Consider the following 17408-nt stretch of genomic DNA (forward strand, 5'->3'; position numbering starts at 1 on the left):
TAGAAACTAAAAAGTGATCAAATAAAATCTTTCATTAATTTTTCATGTTCAGGGACTGGATCACATTTATTATGTCCCATCTTCTAGTACAGTAACTAACTGGAGCTACACGTTGGACTGAGTGCAAATGTTCTGCAAGATCTCCTGTGTAGGCAGAGGTATAACGGGCATTTTGCGCCCTTAGCAAGGATTTCCCACCACAGAGTGAAACCAACATTTATTAGAACTGAGACAAAATGAACTCTTTCCATAGTGTGGCTTTTTGTGCTATTCATACTACAGATCCTCTCTACCAAACTCATCTGTACACTTTTCCAAATCTCTACCACAGAGACTAAAGAACCCTGGCTGCATCTATGCCTGTGGGCATCTTAATGCAATTAACCAGTTGATTAAACACAAAGACACAATAACAAGGGCAATGACAACAACAACTCATTATAATTAAGCAGATTTAATTAGCTGAGTGAATGAGAAGCTCTATGGAACAATGGGTAGGGAGTAGCCCAAGTGTCCAAGACATATATCCTTCCCTGTGGTCTGTTTTTTTTTTTTTTTTTTTTTTTTTTTTATGACCTCAGAACCATCACTTAACCCAGGGATCACCAAACAAGTTTTGGGGACACTAAATTATTAATCAATTAGTTATCTGATAAAGGAAGTTTCCTCACCAGGAATTTTTCCTATTTAGATCAAACTATCCCCACCCAATCTTCCCCATTCCCCCTAAAAAGCAAAACCAAACAGAAAGCAAGGGCCTAGAGAGTAACAAACATCTTGCATTGTGCCAGATCGATTCGTTCTTTACTCACTAAGAAGATTTCAACTAAAAAATAAAACAATAAATCATAATAATGACTAGAAATATTCTGAGTGGAAAAAAAATAAATTTTTACTGGGAAAAACTTGAATAGCTTTCTTCTGCTACCCAGATGAAACAAAAATTCATTTTGCTTGACAAACCAACCAGTTATTAGTTCAGTTCTAAAAATAAAGGAAGTATGTTGACTGTAAAAGGACTTGAGTACAGATATCTCTGCACAGAATACCATAATTTGCCACATTGGTAAAATCACAAAATATATACATACATACATACATATATATGTATATATTCACATGACTCAAATGCTAATATCACCCAGAAAATATATTTTGGTTTCCAGGTTCAAAAGAAATATTTAATTACAAAAAACTTTCTTATAAGAAAAGATGAAAATAATCACAGCTATTAGTTACTTGCTGAAGCGTCCAGTTTGCGCTTATGTGGTGGATCCTCGATGATCCGGTTGAGATCTCCTCGGTTCTTTAAATCCATTGGTTTCTCCCATACAGAGAGGTGCATCGTTGGATTGAAGAAGAAAACTCGGTCATCACCAGTCCAGACCACACACCTGGTTTAATTAACAAACTTGTCTTAGTCCAATTCAAATATATTTAGAAGCAAAACCATTAGTGTGTGTGTGTGTGTGTGTGTGTGTGTGTGTGTGTATATACACACACATATACATACATAGGCATCAACAACATTCAAATAGAATTACAATTGAGGTACTTGGCAAAATTTTCCTTGTCATTCTTATACTCCTGAGCCACATTATATATGATATATTAGTGTCAGGGATATACCAGCAATTAATCTAAATATTTGTATATTATCAACAATTTGAGGAGACTCATTATGTTTCTGGTTCATGTCACCTTAAGACAGAATTTTATAGTAAAGGCACAGATTTCTTTAAGAACTCATCTTTCAATGTCTTGAGTAGAATTTAGATTCTGCTTTCTAGATTTTTGTTTTTCTTTTCCAATGTTTTTTTTTTTTTTTCCCAAAGACAAGAAGTCTTTAAAAGTAATTGATCCTTGATTAAAAACAAACAATCCAATAAATAAAACTCTCTCTCTCTCTTTCTCTCTCTGTCTCTCTGTATATGTGTATGTGTGTGTATATATATGACAGGTCCCATATGTATAATTAAATAAAAAAAAAAAACACATAAACAAAAGTCAAACTTCTAGAGTATCCAAAAACACTTCTATCCCCAATTCAATCTTTTCAAAATTTCTAGGACTGGGTTTAGAAAGATCCTATAATTTGTATGATGAAAACATATATGTAAGTAGAAAATTAACTAGAATAATAGAAGTGTACTGAAATTGAAATATTCTACTTCAGCAAAAACAGAATTCACTGTTTTTTTCCTATTGTTAATTTATTTTTAAAATGTTTATGTTATTTTTACTTTTCCCAGCTACTTATAAAAAATCCATTTTAAAATTTAATGTAAACTCATTTTTAATATGTTTCCATATGAATCATATTGGAGAAGAAAAACCAAAACAAAAGGAAAAATCCATAAGAAAAAAATGGGGGATTAAAATAGTATATGTTGATCTCCATTCAGTCTCCATAACATTAGGTTTAAATCTCTCTACGCCTTTCTAAAATAAGCCTGTTCATCACTTTTTAAAGAATAATATTTCATTCCTGTCACATATCATAACTTATTCAGCCATTCCTCAATTGTTGAGTATTCACTCATTTTCTAATTCCTTACCACCACCAAAAGGACCACTATAAACATTTTTGCACATGTGGATCCTGCTCCCTCTTTTATGATTTTTTTGGGATACAGATCCAGCAATGGCACTGCTAGGTCAAAATCAGTCATGTTCTTTTAATTAGGAATTCTGGATTTGATAATTCTTGACCATTTTAGAAAGGGGAATACAAATTAATTTAATAACTATTTTTAAACATGGATTTTTAGTAATCGTGAACTGATTAAAAATATTAAAAGCTAAATTTTAAAAATCCTTTTTCTTTGGAAACTAATCTGTGAAAACAGACAACAAAGCCAAAAGAACCATGTGAGGATCAGGAAAGTGGTATTCTAGTGTTTTCCCTGGTATGAACTATCTATGTGACTTTAGGGAAATCACCTCTCCTCTTAGATTTCAATTTCTTCACCATAAAATGAAATGATTAAGCTAAGTCATCTGTAAGAATACTTTCAATGATCACATGTAGAAATCTTCCTCTGCTTTTACTTATACTTGGGAAACGGTTGCATTTGGCTATACTTATGTAGCTGAAGTCAAGCAGTATTGATAAAAGGGGTCAAAATGGTAGATTCATGCCAAATAAATTGAATCCTCTCTGCGATCTCTACTCATGAGCATAGCCCAAATTGATTTCAAGGATTCATTCAGTAATAGGACGCATACAAGAGTATCTAATGATACAGAATTTGAGGGAAGTGGGGACTCAGATAAAAAATTAATTAGTCTAATATAAAACCAATTTACTCAACAGCCACCGAATCTCTTCATTTTTCCAATTCAGATCAGGACTTCTCAAAAACTCATCTAGACATCAAAGGATTTTGTTCTCCTTGGATAAGATAATCTAAAGTCATCTCTTGTTAGCAAGATAAAACATGTCAGCACATCAGGAACAAATAAAGTCATTTCCAAAGGGATAATTTTAAAAGAAATCTTGAGTGCTGTAATGGAAGAACTCTTGAGTGCTCAAACTTCTCTATGATTTACATGGCTAAAGAAATAAACTGCAGATTTCTCATTTAAAAACAATATGGTAACATCTTAGGAAAAGGAGAATGAGAGAAAAGAGGATGGAGTTGGTGAAAGCACCAACTTCAGGTCAAACTTCATGCTGATTATAGTTAATGATGACTTTCTGCATTGTATATGCTGGATAAAGATTGTGGCTAATAGCCACAGGGACTAATGGGTATTGTAACTCATAGGTATGATAAATAATAAGTACAATATCAAAGGAGCACAAGAGAAAATGGCCACGGTGTCTAATGGGTATAGAGGTAAATAATTTCCATTATTAATCCATGAAATTGTGAAAGGATATGTGGCAAATGGATTCATTAGTAAATAAGCGCACTATTTAATTAGCAGAGGATTAATGGGTACAGGGTACAGGGATGATTAGAAACAAGAAAGAAGAATCAATATGGCCCGTAAATATGCTGGCTAATAATTAGGATGGAAAATGGGCACAGGAGCAACTGGGAACAGTGTTTAGTGGATGGAGTTATAAAGGCTTCAATGATCACAGTCTTCAATAGTAAATGAGTGCAGGAGCATATGGATACAATGTTTAGTGACAAACTAATTAATTGGTAAATGGGTGAATTGACAGAGAGTTTAATGGACATGGAGGTGAATGGGCATAGTGGGTTATGGAAACTGACTTGGCTCAAAGATTAATGGATGCAGTGGTGAATGGGTGTAGGAGTAAATATTTGCAATGGTTAATGGTTTAAGGATTAGTTAGTGAGGGGATAAATGGGAAAACAGGCGAATGGGCATGGGATTAATGACTGATGGGCAAGATGGCTAATACAGAGAGGTCTCTGCTGCAGTTGCTAATCCCAGGGTGTGGAATCTGCCTTTTTCTCCTTCACCTCCCCTCCAGAGACCTTTGCTGCAAAACTTTTCAGACCTGCTGGTTGTGATCAGATCTTTGTTAGGAAGCTCTCTGTACACAACCTGAGTTACTGATGGTCCCCAAAGTTTTTGAAATCCCTAATGTGTGTCTATGGGCTAGGAGTCCATCGATTATTTACCTCTACCATGGAGCAAATGGATCCAAAGTTACGAGTTTAGTTCTCTAGAGACCACTTCTCTCTTTTAGAGAAATCTCTGTTCTGACATCCAAAGCCCCTTCTCTAAATCCCAACCCATGTCCAATAACTAAGGGGCAGATCGTCAGGAAGAGATGGGACATAGTATAGTCCAGTCCAGTCCAATTCAGTCCAGTCCTGCCCAACCCATTCTGGAGAGGAAAAGCTACAAGATCACTGCTCTTGCTGGAAAGCAGCCACTTCCTCTTCTTACACAAAAAGTAGTCCCTATGAGCAAGCTATCTAGAGATTCAGGTTTTTGGACCTTTGTCAAGCAAAACATGACTTCCCAAGGAATAAATCAAACCACACTGAGAGAGAATGAGCAGGTTTTCACTATAAATGAGTAGCTTGTCCTTGGTCATGATAGATCAGTGTATGCTCAAGCTTAGGCACTTTTAGAAAATCTCCCCAACTGCCAACAGTTCTCAACAAGCCTTACTATTCCACCTCTAACTCAAAGATCACAAGATCAGACACTCCGAATTGGAGAATTTCTCAGGTCAGAGACAGAGCTCTCTGTATAAATTCTGCACTCCTTGGTATCTCTCCTGAGCCTAAGGACAACTGAAACATCAGGGCTAAGACCAATGGGCTGCAGAAGCAGTTAGCTCCCAAGTGATTTGGTTTAATTTAATATCAGGGAAAACGACTGGGTTCACACCAGTCCAGGATGCAGGAAATATTTAAGTGTCCTGGATAGCCAATGGAGACCTTGGCCATGGATGTTGAATATAGCAAAGGCATAACATAGCTGAAGGTAATTATACCATGTTGTAAATTATGCACAATTCAGCTACTACCTGAACCCCCTTGGTGGAAGCCAGGGCTAGAAGGGAACATAAAATGTACAATAAGAGCTCAGTAATTTCCTTTTCAGATTCAGGCATTGGTGAAGGAATGTTTCCCAAGATCAGCAGCTGAATTCTCTAGGAACAAAGTGAAGATATTTCATTTGATTCTACATCTCGCATTGCTAAGAAATCCTGCTGGGGATACGTGTCCTGGGCCTCTGAATGGGTGGCTCTGAAAGCTAGCGTCCAAACTATAAGATTTGAATTTTGTCCCGGGATGCTATTCAACAGGGATTATTGCCCCCTCTTATTCCTCAGTGGTCAGATAGATTAGCATCAGAATAAGAAGACGTGGGCCAGAAATCTGGGATATATATATTTTTTTCCCCTTGAATCAGCATCTAATTCTGCTCACCAAATAGGGAAGGAAGTGGCGACCCACTGTCAGAGATCGACGTTCCTTAGGAGCCCTCCGTGGGATTTAGCTGGGCTTGCAGAAAGCCACGGAGAACCAGGAAGCTTCTTTCAGCCAGAATGATACATTTTTAATGTTTCTGCAGTAATTTTCATATTGGTACATTTTCACTTTGTCACAGCGTGCTCAGTATCTGAGCAATCCTCTTGGTACTCCAGGCTTTCTAGGATGTCGGGGTGAGCTTCTCTCTTAAACGGACGCACAAGTCCAGGGCGGATCATGTCATGACAAGTACAGACATAACAAATCACAGACTTATCAGAGTGAACAACGAGAAGATCACCTTGATTGATCACATGGGATTTAGTGCCCAGTCACCTTGTTCCAATATCCAGAAGTCCAGCCTGATCAAGTGACTACTCCATGCTTGCACAAGTCATGAGTAGTTGAGTCAACCCATGGGTTTTCATTTTTGACCAAATACCCTGACTATTGCTTTTGATTTAAATTCTGTCTGGGTTGGGAGGAAGAAATGGGGGACAGCTCTTATTTATAAGGCTAGGTAGACACTCATACAACACACCATTAATTTCCACATAGGGCTCCTCTGTTTTGCAACCCTAGAAATTTGCAATAAATGAAAGAATGGGTAAAAAAAATACTGAATCCACATCACTCACCCAGACTGGGGATCTCTGGCACAACCTTGCCTGCTTGATAACCTGCACTGATAATACAGACTTTCCCATGTCTTTCTACATTAAGGGGGCAAAAAGTTTAAATGAGAGGTCCAGACACTTGGGATCTGGTTCTCGGCCAAGGACTAACCTCAAGACGTTGGAAAAGTCACAGCTCCCCCCTGGACTTTGCCTTTGGCCTACTCCTTCCTTTCCATACCAATGACACCATGTTATTTGTGCTCTCTATTTCCCTCCCTTCCTTCATCTTCTCTTCCTGCTCTCCCATCTCTGTCTCTGTCTCTCTCATTTTACAATTTAAAGTTAAAGATTTTGGCTGCAACAGATCCTTAGGAATTGTTAGTATCCATCTTAAATCCCATTGGTAAAAAAAAAAAAAAAAAAAAGAAAGAAAAAAAAAGCTCAATCTACAATCAGTATCTCAGGTGAAAAAGGATGATTTATGTTTTGAAGTACTCAGCAAGGAGGTTAGAGCAATAACTGCCCTCCATGAGAACCTGGGGTACTTATCTTTGTTTTATCAGCACAGAGGAAAATTCAGATGAAAAGCCTTGAAGACACCATCAGGAAAACCAAAGAATTCTCACAGACTAGAAAAGCTTGCTACAAATTCTGAGTGCATATAGAAAAAATACATATACTGTCAGTTCTTAATCAGGCTTGAGAAGGAAGGAGTATTGGTAAAGCCAGCCCAAGGCATAGGCTAATCCCCAAATCCCTCCCACTGGGCTTTGGAATACATTACACAGGTTGGGGAAGCTGAACTACCCTCCCAATTAGCCTTTTGACAATATTGCTGCTGAAATGAATATACATTTCTTTAAAAAAAAATACACTGATGTAGGTGAGCTCTGCTTTTAATTTGTTTAATGCACATTATATTTTTAACCTTTTTGATGGAGTCTGTGCTAGACAGATCTTTTAAGGGAAGGACTGACTCTCTGAAGTTCACCCATATTGTGGCCTAAGACTAAATGAATGCATGTCAGAGACCAGGGCAGATGTCATCCTCCTGCCATGGTGTGGCAGCTGGGCTGTGGCCCAGGAAGTCCATGAACCAGCAAATATCCTGGAACTCATGGAGAGAAAATGAATGTGCACCTATGGAGAATTCAGAGGTTGGCTGGCCACGGCTTTGGTTCCAACGAACTGCTTCCTAATTCCATGGTTTTGGTTTTTGTTCTTAGCTTTAGTTAAACTCACCCTCTCTCTCCCCAGGGTCTTCTGCTCTCAAAGTCCCAGCCGTCAGGCAGGAGCAGCTGACCTTAGAAAGGAGCCCTGCAATGAGGCAGGGTGATGTCCTTGGACCCTTTCTGTCATGTCCAGCTTTGACATCATTTGGGGCTTTTTTGGTGGAGATGCTGGAGTGATGGGCCATTCCCTACTCCAGCTCAATTCACAGATGAAGAAACTGAGGCAAACAAGATGAAGGGACTTGTCCAGGGTCATACAGTTAGCAAGGGTCTCAGGCCAGATTTAAACTTTGGTTTTCCTGATTCCAGGTTTGCCTGTCAATCCACAACATCACTTAGCTGCTCCATGAAGAGACAGGAGCTTATAATAAGGGAAAAAGGATAAGAATACAAGAAATTCAATGGGAGGGGCTAGTAGGGAGCTTGTAATGGAAGAAGGAAAGGAGATTCCATAGGAAGTTGTTCCCCATTGTCAACAGTCGATCTGCTTTTTAGTGCCAATATTCTGGAGGTTCTGCAAATACAGAACACAACCGCTCTGAAGCATCAAATTGATGGGTTATAAGAGCTGGGGGTCATATGTCAGCTCCAGCAATGACACAGATGCAAGAATGAGGGATGAATATATACATCATCCAATAAATTTATGCCTTTAATAGAAGGAGGACTGTTCATACTGAGAGCGTAAGAGATATAAGATTGACAGCTAAAGAGCTGCCCTGATAGCCATGGAATATTAAAAGGCCAAGAAGAAAGAGACGGGCACTTTGGGTAAATTTAATAAGCAAGATTTTGAGGAAAACATGGATTATTTTGCATGTGTGAGAAGGCCTGGGTGAGTGGCAATCTACACTACTGGAGAAGTGCCCACATTGGAGAGGGGCCAGCTCTATTGATACAGGGTCATAAGGTCATAGATCTAGACATGGAAGAGACCTCAGAGCCCACATTGTCCAACCTGTCCCTTCCCAGATAAGCAAACTGAGGCTGAGAGAAGGGAAGTGAGGTTCACTGTAGGGACAAAGGCAATACATTTTAAAGGTGATATTGGAACCTCCAGAAATAGTGCATGTGTGTATTCATAACAATAGAATAAAGAGGCAAGATTTTACAAAGGTCTCAGGGATCTTAGTAACCCAGTGAATCAGCTCCTCCTTGCCTGATCCCCAGATAAGTCTAGTATCAATAAGTGCTTTAGACACCAATTTCATTCTCAAGTCCTCATGGTCCTGATGCAGACGCATAGCCAATGACATCCAGGAACCTGGAAAGATTAAGGCAAACCAACTTGAAAGTATTAAAGTCATTCCAAAAGTCTGTACATTGATTGCCAGGATAAGGGATCTCAAGCATAAGGAACAAGAGAAAGATTGGGATGACAAGGGAACATAGGGAACATTTTAACAAGGAAACAGAACCATGCCATTGGTTCTTTGGAAACCAGGGAAGCCCATGGAATTCAAGTTCAGTCTCACTGGCTGCAGAAATGAAGAGTGATCCTCCAGAGAATGCTGGGATCTTCTTCATATGGTTAGTATCCACGAGAAACAGCCAGCTGTATAATAGGAAGCTAACTGAACATATCCTTTTTATACATATTCAAAAGAATATATTTATGTTTGCTTTCTTTACAGTTATAGACAGTCGTAATTTTTGCTTTCTGGCTCTTAATTCTCAGCTACTTCTCTGTCACTTCAGCAGATTCACAAAACACATAAGTGGGCAAAAGGGGGGTTGGACGCCCCATCTGATGGGCAGGAATCCAGACTGATGAAGATAGTGCTCTAAACCACGCACCATGTGTGTCCTAGAGATGGGCACCTTCATAAGCAGGAAGAACAATTCCCCAGTGCCTGATTCAGGGAAGTCTAGAGCTCCATTGATAGTCCCTTGTGACTGGGCCAAGATCCAAGCTCCTCAAGGCCAGACTCAGACTATACCAATGCCGGGAGTGGGGGTTACCCAGTTGGGATGTCTTTGGGTACCAGTCACATAACAGACTCACTTCAGAGTTCTAACCACTTTAGTTTAGAATAGCACAGCTCTAGAAAAGTTTTGCATAAGGTAAAAGAAAGTGATTCCTCTGAAAACAGAGACAAGGAGGATGGGGCTGAAAGCAGCATCTTCCTCAGAACAAGAATCCCCAGAAATGGAGAAAAGGCCTTTTGAATGATTAAAGCACAATTTCATTTTTTTAATTCATTCACCCTCATCAAGGATGGATATTTTTACTGTATAAAGTGTGACAGGCTCCTAAACAGCCTTTCATTTTATTTTACATTGACTTCTCAAATGGTAGCTCATGGCTGGCACAGTCTGGACTTTGCATAGGGTCTTTGTAACAGAGGCCAGGGGCTTGGTATGCCCTCTTCCCCATCTCTCTGACTACTTTTATAATGCTCAGAAAGAGTCTGGGGACTTCTTTGCTGATTTATGTGGACTTGCAGATATTTCCAGAAGCTCCTTTAGCCAGAGTAACGACTCATTTAGTTTTCTCATCACAGGCAAGAGACTAGGAGTGCTTAAGCCACAGACTAGGACTATGGCTCAGCTGGCAGCACATTTCCACTCTTAAGACTAATGGCCACACTCCTCCAGAACATGTCAGGGTGGCCAGCGCTTCTCCATACACTTAGATGGATCAGAAGGCTCATGAGGTCTTAACCCAGCATCAGTCTCCTCAATGTAATTCAATAAATTTGCTAAAAATGAGGGATGAACAATTGGCTCTATAATCTATATATCATGAAGACACATGAGTAATTATGAATATTTTTCCTCACAGTAGACACTGCTATAGCCTTGTTGAATCCGTGAATGGATAAACCAATATTGTTAAAATATAGTACTAAATATATATAATTATACTTTGAATAAAATAAACATATAGAAACTAAAAGTAGTAGCAAATTGTACATTAGCAATTTTATATGCAATCATCTTTATTCTGATTATACCATATAACAAAAATTTCATTTTATTCCACAAATTAAAAGTAAAATAAATTTTAAAATTTATATATATGCATTTATGTATGTATGTATAGTAAATGTCAGTGTGCTACCAATTATCTTCTGGGATTTGCTCAACAATTCAAAATAGATCCCCATCTCCTGTCCCCTAATCCCTGAGTATGACAGAAAGGAAGCCAATGAAACGCACTTATTGCCCAGCGCCACAAGGCAAGTGGATGGGAGCCCGATGATTTTGGCTTCGAATATATGTATTTTGAGCAGGCAAGGAGTTGGACCCCACAATGAACTGATGGAGAATATGATGCTTTGCATTTGAGCATGATCCAAAATTGACTGATGTAATAAGAGGAGAATCTTTAGCAGCTGAATTACTGAATTGCAGAGCCCATCTAATCGAAAGAGTAGCAATTGAAACAAGTAGTAAGAGGAGAGACCATAAGGGTGACGGGTTTCTAATTTATGCCATAGGAGACTCACTCAATGAAACTAAGGGAAATAGCCTGCTATCAAATACGTTCAAAAGGAAGAAAAATCAAGAGGAAAGTATCATACACAGAGGGCTTCCAAAAGCCCAACCATTTTGACTAGGAAAGGTCCAAGACTTCCTCCTTCCAATGATAATATAACATCAGTGTCTCTTCAGAGAAAAGAAGTTCAGGAAAGAAGGCTGGAGGGCTGAGCCCAAAGCAGACTTCTAGGTCCAGAATCAGGTCCAATGGGCATAAGTTATCTTGTTTTGTCATGCTGGCCAACAAAGATTGTGCTGCACCAAAGCTGACCAAAGCTCTTCCCTCTTGGAAGGGAAGAGGTTTTCCCTCATTAGAAGTATTCAAAAATAGACTATGTGACCAACTTTTGTTTGTGCATTAGAGGATTATTGGCAAGAGAGATTACCTTCCATTATTCTGCATATAATTTGTAGGACATAAGTGTTTTCATCTTGTCTCACCTTTCAGAATAGGAGGACCTCCAGAGCAGGTACATACTTTTGCCTTCCTTTGTATATCATGGCCTGACTCTATTAGTGCTTAATAATTACACATGGACCGGAATCCTCAAAGGAGTCTAAAGTTCATTCTGCCCTAGAAACTGGATCATGGCGTCACACAGTCACACTGACTATTACCGCTTGTGTAGTTTCTGAACATAGAAAATACTGAATCATGGTATGTTATATGGGTGGATAGACAGAAAAGGATAACTATACCTGATTCAGGTATAACTTTATATAGAAATTGAGTGTATGAGAGAAATGAGTAGAAATGTGTTCTCCAAGGTATTCCAATTTTTATTACAAAAAAGAATCTTGGGAGGATGGGATTCTTTAAGTGGATCTCGAAGATCTCTGTAAATTCCACAAAATATGAAACCTTTGGGGCACTGATGATTGATGAATAAACTCAATGAGACTTTATGATTCCCTTATAACTCCTAAGCCCTCGAATAGATATTGCATATTAAGCACTGCGACAAATACCATTCTCTCATTATGTACATGAATTTCTTTCTCAAGTTCTTTCCCATTCCAGGAATCCAGGAGACTATCTTAAAACTAGGTATTTATCACCTAAAAATGAGCAGCCTGTCAAAATATATATGATCCCATTCCAGCCATGAGTATTCCAGCCTTAAGTAGCACTTCCAGAGAGCTGTTAGTCATGAATAGGGACCTGATGAAACCTCATCAAGTGGCAAAATAAAGATAGTTTGACATTGAACTTCAATTTATTGTCCCTTCCCCATGCCATGGCACACACTCCTTACTGGCATAGTGATGTTTAATTATCCACTGGGGAGAATGTTCTACATAATTAGCAGATTATTTCCAACACTTAAACTAACCAAATAACTGGGCTCAGATCTTCAGGTTGGATTAAATCTGAATATTCACACTGATAAAAGAACTACTCTCCGATTCTCTTTTTAATTCCCACTGATTAGCATCTATATGTAGAACAAAAGCAATACTGTTTTCTTTCATCCTTTCAAAGTTCTCCCAGAGCATGTGCCAGGTGTAGCATCTCTTTCTTAAATGTCATTCCTATTTATCATCAACCCCCAGAACTATCAAAAAGCATCAGCTTTGAAAATGTCACACGTAATGGGATCAACGATGATACAACTTGTAAAATTCTTAATGCAGTGCCTGACATACAGTAGGTACTTAATAAATGTTTGTACTCAAATAAATAAAGAATGCATATTAACAAGTAGGAAGGTCTTCTGTTAATGTAAAGGAATGGCAATACAGAATCTAAATATCAGAAATGTACAGTTCTAAATATCAGAATGTTCTTCCTGAGATCAAACTCTTCTTTCTGATTTTTTTTTCCTTCTTTTCAAGTTTCTTCTCATTCGGGGTAAATGCTCTCTCATAAGAAAGTCCTTTAAGTATCTGAACCAAGTTGGGAAGCCTTCCTCACTCCCTGGCCATCCCCTCCACTACCATCAAATTTCTCTTTTTCAAGCTAATCCCAAGTCTCTTAAACTTGACTACTCAACCTTAATAAGTATTGTAAATTTTCTCCTTGAGAAAATATTCCAGATTAACTACTTCCTATTATCTTTATGACATCATTTAATCTCTTTGGTCCTCAGTTTCCACATTTGAAAAATCAGAGAATTGGATTAGATGACACTTAATAGGTATCATCTCTCTGGAATTCTATGATGTCTTCTTAAGTCATTTGACCTAGATCATGATTAAAGGGGAAGAAAAAGGGAAATGGAAGAGATCGAATATTTATAAAGCCTTTGCATTATGCACCAGGTATCATGTTAAAGATTTTTCATAAACAGCTCACTTTATCTTCACAACAACCCTAGGATATAGGTACTGCTATCATTCACATTTTTCAGTTTGGGAAACTGAAGCTGAAAGAGATCTAGTTACTTGCTCAGTGTCACAGAGCTACTAAATGTCTGAAGTCCGATTTGAACTTGTCTTCCTGACTCCAAGTCCAGGGCTCAGTTATCAGTTGCCATTTATTCAACAGTACTCAAAGGTGATATCATTAGAATTGAAAAATTAAGACCTGTAATTGCAATTGAACTGGCTGGATTAGGTGACCTTTCAAGTCTTGTCCAAAACTGTCATACAGTCTGAGAGAAAAAATGAAGCACACAAATAAAATAAACAGCCCGAAAAATTTCTAGTCACACCAGCAAAGACATGAAATATTAGATCTTTCTATGTTTACTCAATCTTTGTTGTTGTTGTTCCCTCTGTTGAGTATGACTGTCTTAAATATTTGGTGCAATATTAATAGTTTAAAAGAATGACAAATTGGCTAACCTCCCCGAGCAATTAACAGTTATAATACTCATATATAGTCAGACATAATTAAAAATAATGGAAAATGAACTTGCTTTCACTCTGTAACAAAGTTATATGCCAACTCTGGGCAATGAGAAGCAATGCAAATTTTTTTTCACAGATAACTACCAACCCTGGTGTACATCCCTATCTATTCAACAACAGAAGATTTCTACTTGAAAATATATTGCCCAGTAGGTTGGAGGATTATTCAGCCAAATCCCAACCTTATTTCTCTAAAGACTGATGGCTTTAGAGTGGGATAATAGAAACAAACTAATCAGGGAATTCTCAATATCTGTAAAATGGAGCTCAGGTTGGTTGGCTTCTGTTCTTCAAAATCAAAGAGAACCAAAATGACATCGTTATGTTGAAGTCAATGTACGGAGAGTCTGGCTGATCGGACCAAAATAAGCTTGCGCAAGTGGCTCAGGTGCCTTTGGAGCGGATGTGTCTCTAAAGCTGAGCATCTCACATTCCTCATGAGCCACTGCAAGTCTGCTTCAAGCACAAAGCGCGGAACCTTTTTAACGTTGGCACCCCATGGTGGGCAGTCCGACATCAGTGTGTCCCGTGTCTCATAGCTGACTCCAAAGTTCCTCAGAAAGGTCTCGAGAGTGTCCTTACGTCTCTTCTTCTAACCTCTGCCTGAGCACTTGCCATGTGCGAGTTCTTCATAAAATAGTCTTTTAGGCAAAAGTATGTTTGGGATTTGAACAAAGTGTCCAGTCCACTTGGAGCTGCAGTCTCAGCAACAGAGTTTGAATGCTTGTCCAATAAACTCAAGAAAGGACCTTAGTGTCCTGGACCTTGCCAGGAGATCTTCAGAACCTTCCTAAGACAATTCAGATCAAAACGGTTCAGTTTCGTGGCATGGAGTTGGCAGATTGTCCATGTTTCAAAGTTGTACAACAGGGAGGTCAGCCCATAGCTCTGCAGACTTCATGCTTTTTCTCTCCCGTGCATTCTTATTGAGCCTCCCTATATTGAGCTAATTCTGGTGATTAAAATGTGACCATCAATGACATTAGTTGATCTTGATGCCATTTTCATCCTCATTGAAGACTTCCAACACTATTGCTGAAAATATCATGCTAAAAAGCATGGAAACCAGCACACATCTATCTGTGACCAGGAAAGCACCAGAGATTTGTTCCTTATCCAAATCTCATGTAAACATGCATCAGCAAAGCTTAGGAAAGATCCTGTCAGAAGGAGTTAACATTCTACTGGGTATAAGAGTAGGAATAAAATGTGTACACCTGATGAAAGCAAAACAACAATAAATGATAATCTGGTGTTCTGTAAGCATCTTAAAATTAGCACACCACAAAATGAATATCTTTTCCCCTAAACCACTCCTTCATCATAATTTCCTTATTTCTCCTAGTCCTCCAGGCTTACAACCCAAGTGGAATCCATGATTGTTCTCTCTCCTACTCTCCTTATATGAAATCACATGTCGAGCCCTGGCATTGCTACTTTTATACCATTCTCTAGCTCAGGATGGACTGGAAAAATTACAAGAATGGTCAGTCTCACTGGGGTGTAAAGGGTGTTCAGACCATCAAAGATAGACTCTGGGAAATTCAGCAAATCAGCAATTCCTCTGCACGCATGAGTCAACAATTTGGGAAAGGAAGGGAAAATTTGTCTTCAAAAATAATTCCTTAAAAAGTAGAATTAAACAAATGGAAAAACAGATGCAAAAGTAACTGAAGAAAATCACACATTAAAAACTAGAACAGTATAAATGGAAGCTAATGATGCTGTGAGAGAGCAAGAATCAGTCAAACAATCTAAAACAAATGAAAAAAATGAAAGAAAATGTGAAATATGTCACTGGAAAAACAGCCGACCAGGAAAATACATGCAGGAGAGATAATTTAAAAATTATTGGCCTACCTAATGGCTGTGATAAAAAAAAAAATAACCTGGGTAGTCTAGTCTTCTCAAGAGATTGTTAAGGAAAATTTTCCTGATATTCTAGAAATAGAGGTGGAAATACTCATTGAAAGAATCCATTGATTAGCTTTCAGAAAGAAATCTCTTAAGGAAAACTCCAAGGGATCACTATTTAAAAACTCCAAAATTACAAGCTCAAAAAAGAAAAAAAAAAAAAAATATATATATATATATCATAATCTGCCAGACAAAAGCAATTGAAATAAAAAGAAGCAACAGTCAGGATTGTGTGGAATAGAGAGAGAAGTTGAAGAACTTACAGGAATGTATGAATTCTTTTTCTGTATTTTATTTTCATTATTTCTGTGTCTCCCCTATGACTTGTATAATATGTGCAGGCTCATATCTACTTGAGCCTTGGCCAGCTATAAACATATTTACTTAAGCTGAGCAGATGACACTTATCTGGATTTGATATTTATCGATATTTAGTCTATTAGCTGGACCCCTATCTGCTTGATTAAGCCTGAAGGCCTGATTTTCTGTTTCCTAGAACTCAGGTGATTTCGGGGGAAACAGAAACCTTCCATTCCAATCTCTCTGGATAGCAATAACCAATTAGATACCTCCCCCTCCCCTTCTCAATGCTCTCTCACTTGTGATGTAATCTCTTGTACAAAAGCTGTGTCTACTTCTTTAACCCTCCTACCATGAGCTTTCTCTTCCTTATCTCGTGATGGGACAACTCATCCTCTGGAGGTTTTAATAAACAACTTTTCTGCTTTCTACTGAGTGATCTGAGTAGTCATTTTGGGTCCTCACATCCCTCACAGGATTACCCAGGATTTGGCAGCTTCTACAATAAAGTGAGGGGGGAACCCTGAAACTGTCCTGACTTTGGGGGGGAAGCCATGGGGAAACTCTTGAGACACTCTCTTCTGGGAGAGGCCCGCCTCAAGGAATCAAGATAAAGTGGCTTCATTCCGTTATCTTGATGGGACTAGTTGTATCATCTATTGAGATGAACTTTAGTCCGGAACCACTCCTACTGAGCTTGAACTTAAGTGGTCTCATTCTAGGCTGGGGGCAGAAATCTCATTGAATTGAAATTTCAGCCTCAAATTTCCTTAATAGGGCTATTTTAAACTCATTTCTTTGCAGAAGTAATGGCACAGCTGCCCACAAGGACCCTTGCCCACTGTGAAGAGACACGGTCTTCTCAGTGTTAACACCTGTTTATTTCTCTGCTAGGACCTTTATCTCTCTGCCAGGACTGACTTCTCAGTGCCAATAAAACTTCTTTTTGCCACTAATATTTCAGGTTTGTGAATTCTTTCATGTTGAACCTGTGCTGACCAGAAGGGGATTCTCATGCCTCAGCTCTCTGCACTGCCACTAACTGCATCGAAAGAATTGGAGGGCCTGGGATACAATATTCTGAAAGGCAAAGG

General features: G+C 38.5%; 1 protein-coding gene across 1 annotated transcript in view; it reads right to left on the reverse strand.

Annotated features, from left to right (window-relative positions):
- Positions 1–17408, reverse strand: part of TCERG1L (transcription elongation regulator 1 like) — a 304281-nt gene that overhangs the window by 55120 nt on the left and 231753 nt on the right. Inside the window, exon 8 of the mRNA XM_051982732.1 lies at positions 1240–1394. Within this exon, the coding sequence (XP_051838692.1) occupies positions 1240–1394 (155 nt within the window). The remainder of the gene's footprint in view (positions 1–1239; positions 1395–17408) is intronic.

Source organism: Antechinus flavipes, chromosome 2, assembly GCF_016432865.1.
Source record: "Antechinus flavipes isolate AdamAnt ecotype Samford, QLD, Australia chromosome 2, AdamAnt_v2, whole genome shotgun sequence".
NCBI lineage: Eukaryota > Metazoa > Chordata > Mammalia > Dasyuromorphia > Dasyuridae > Antechinus > Antechinus flavipes.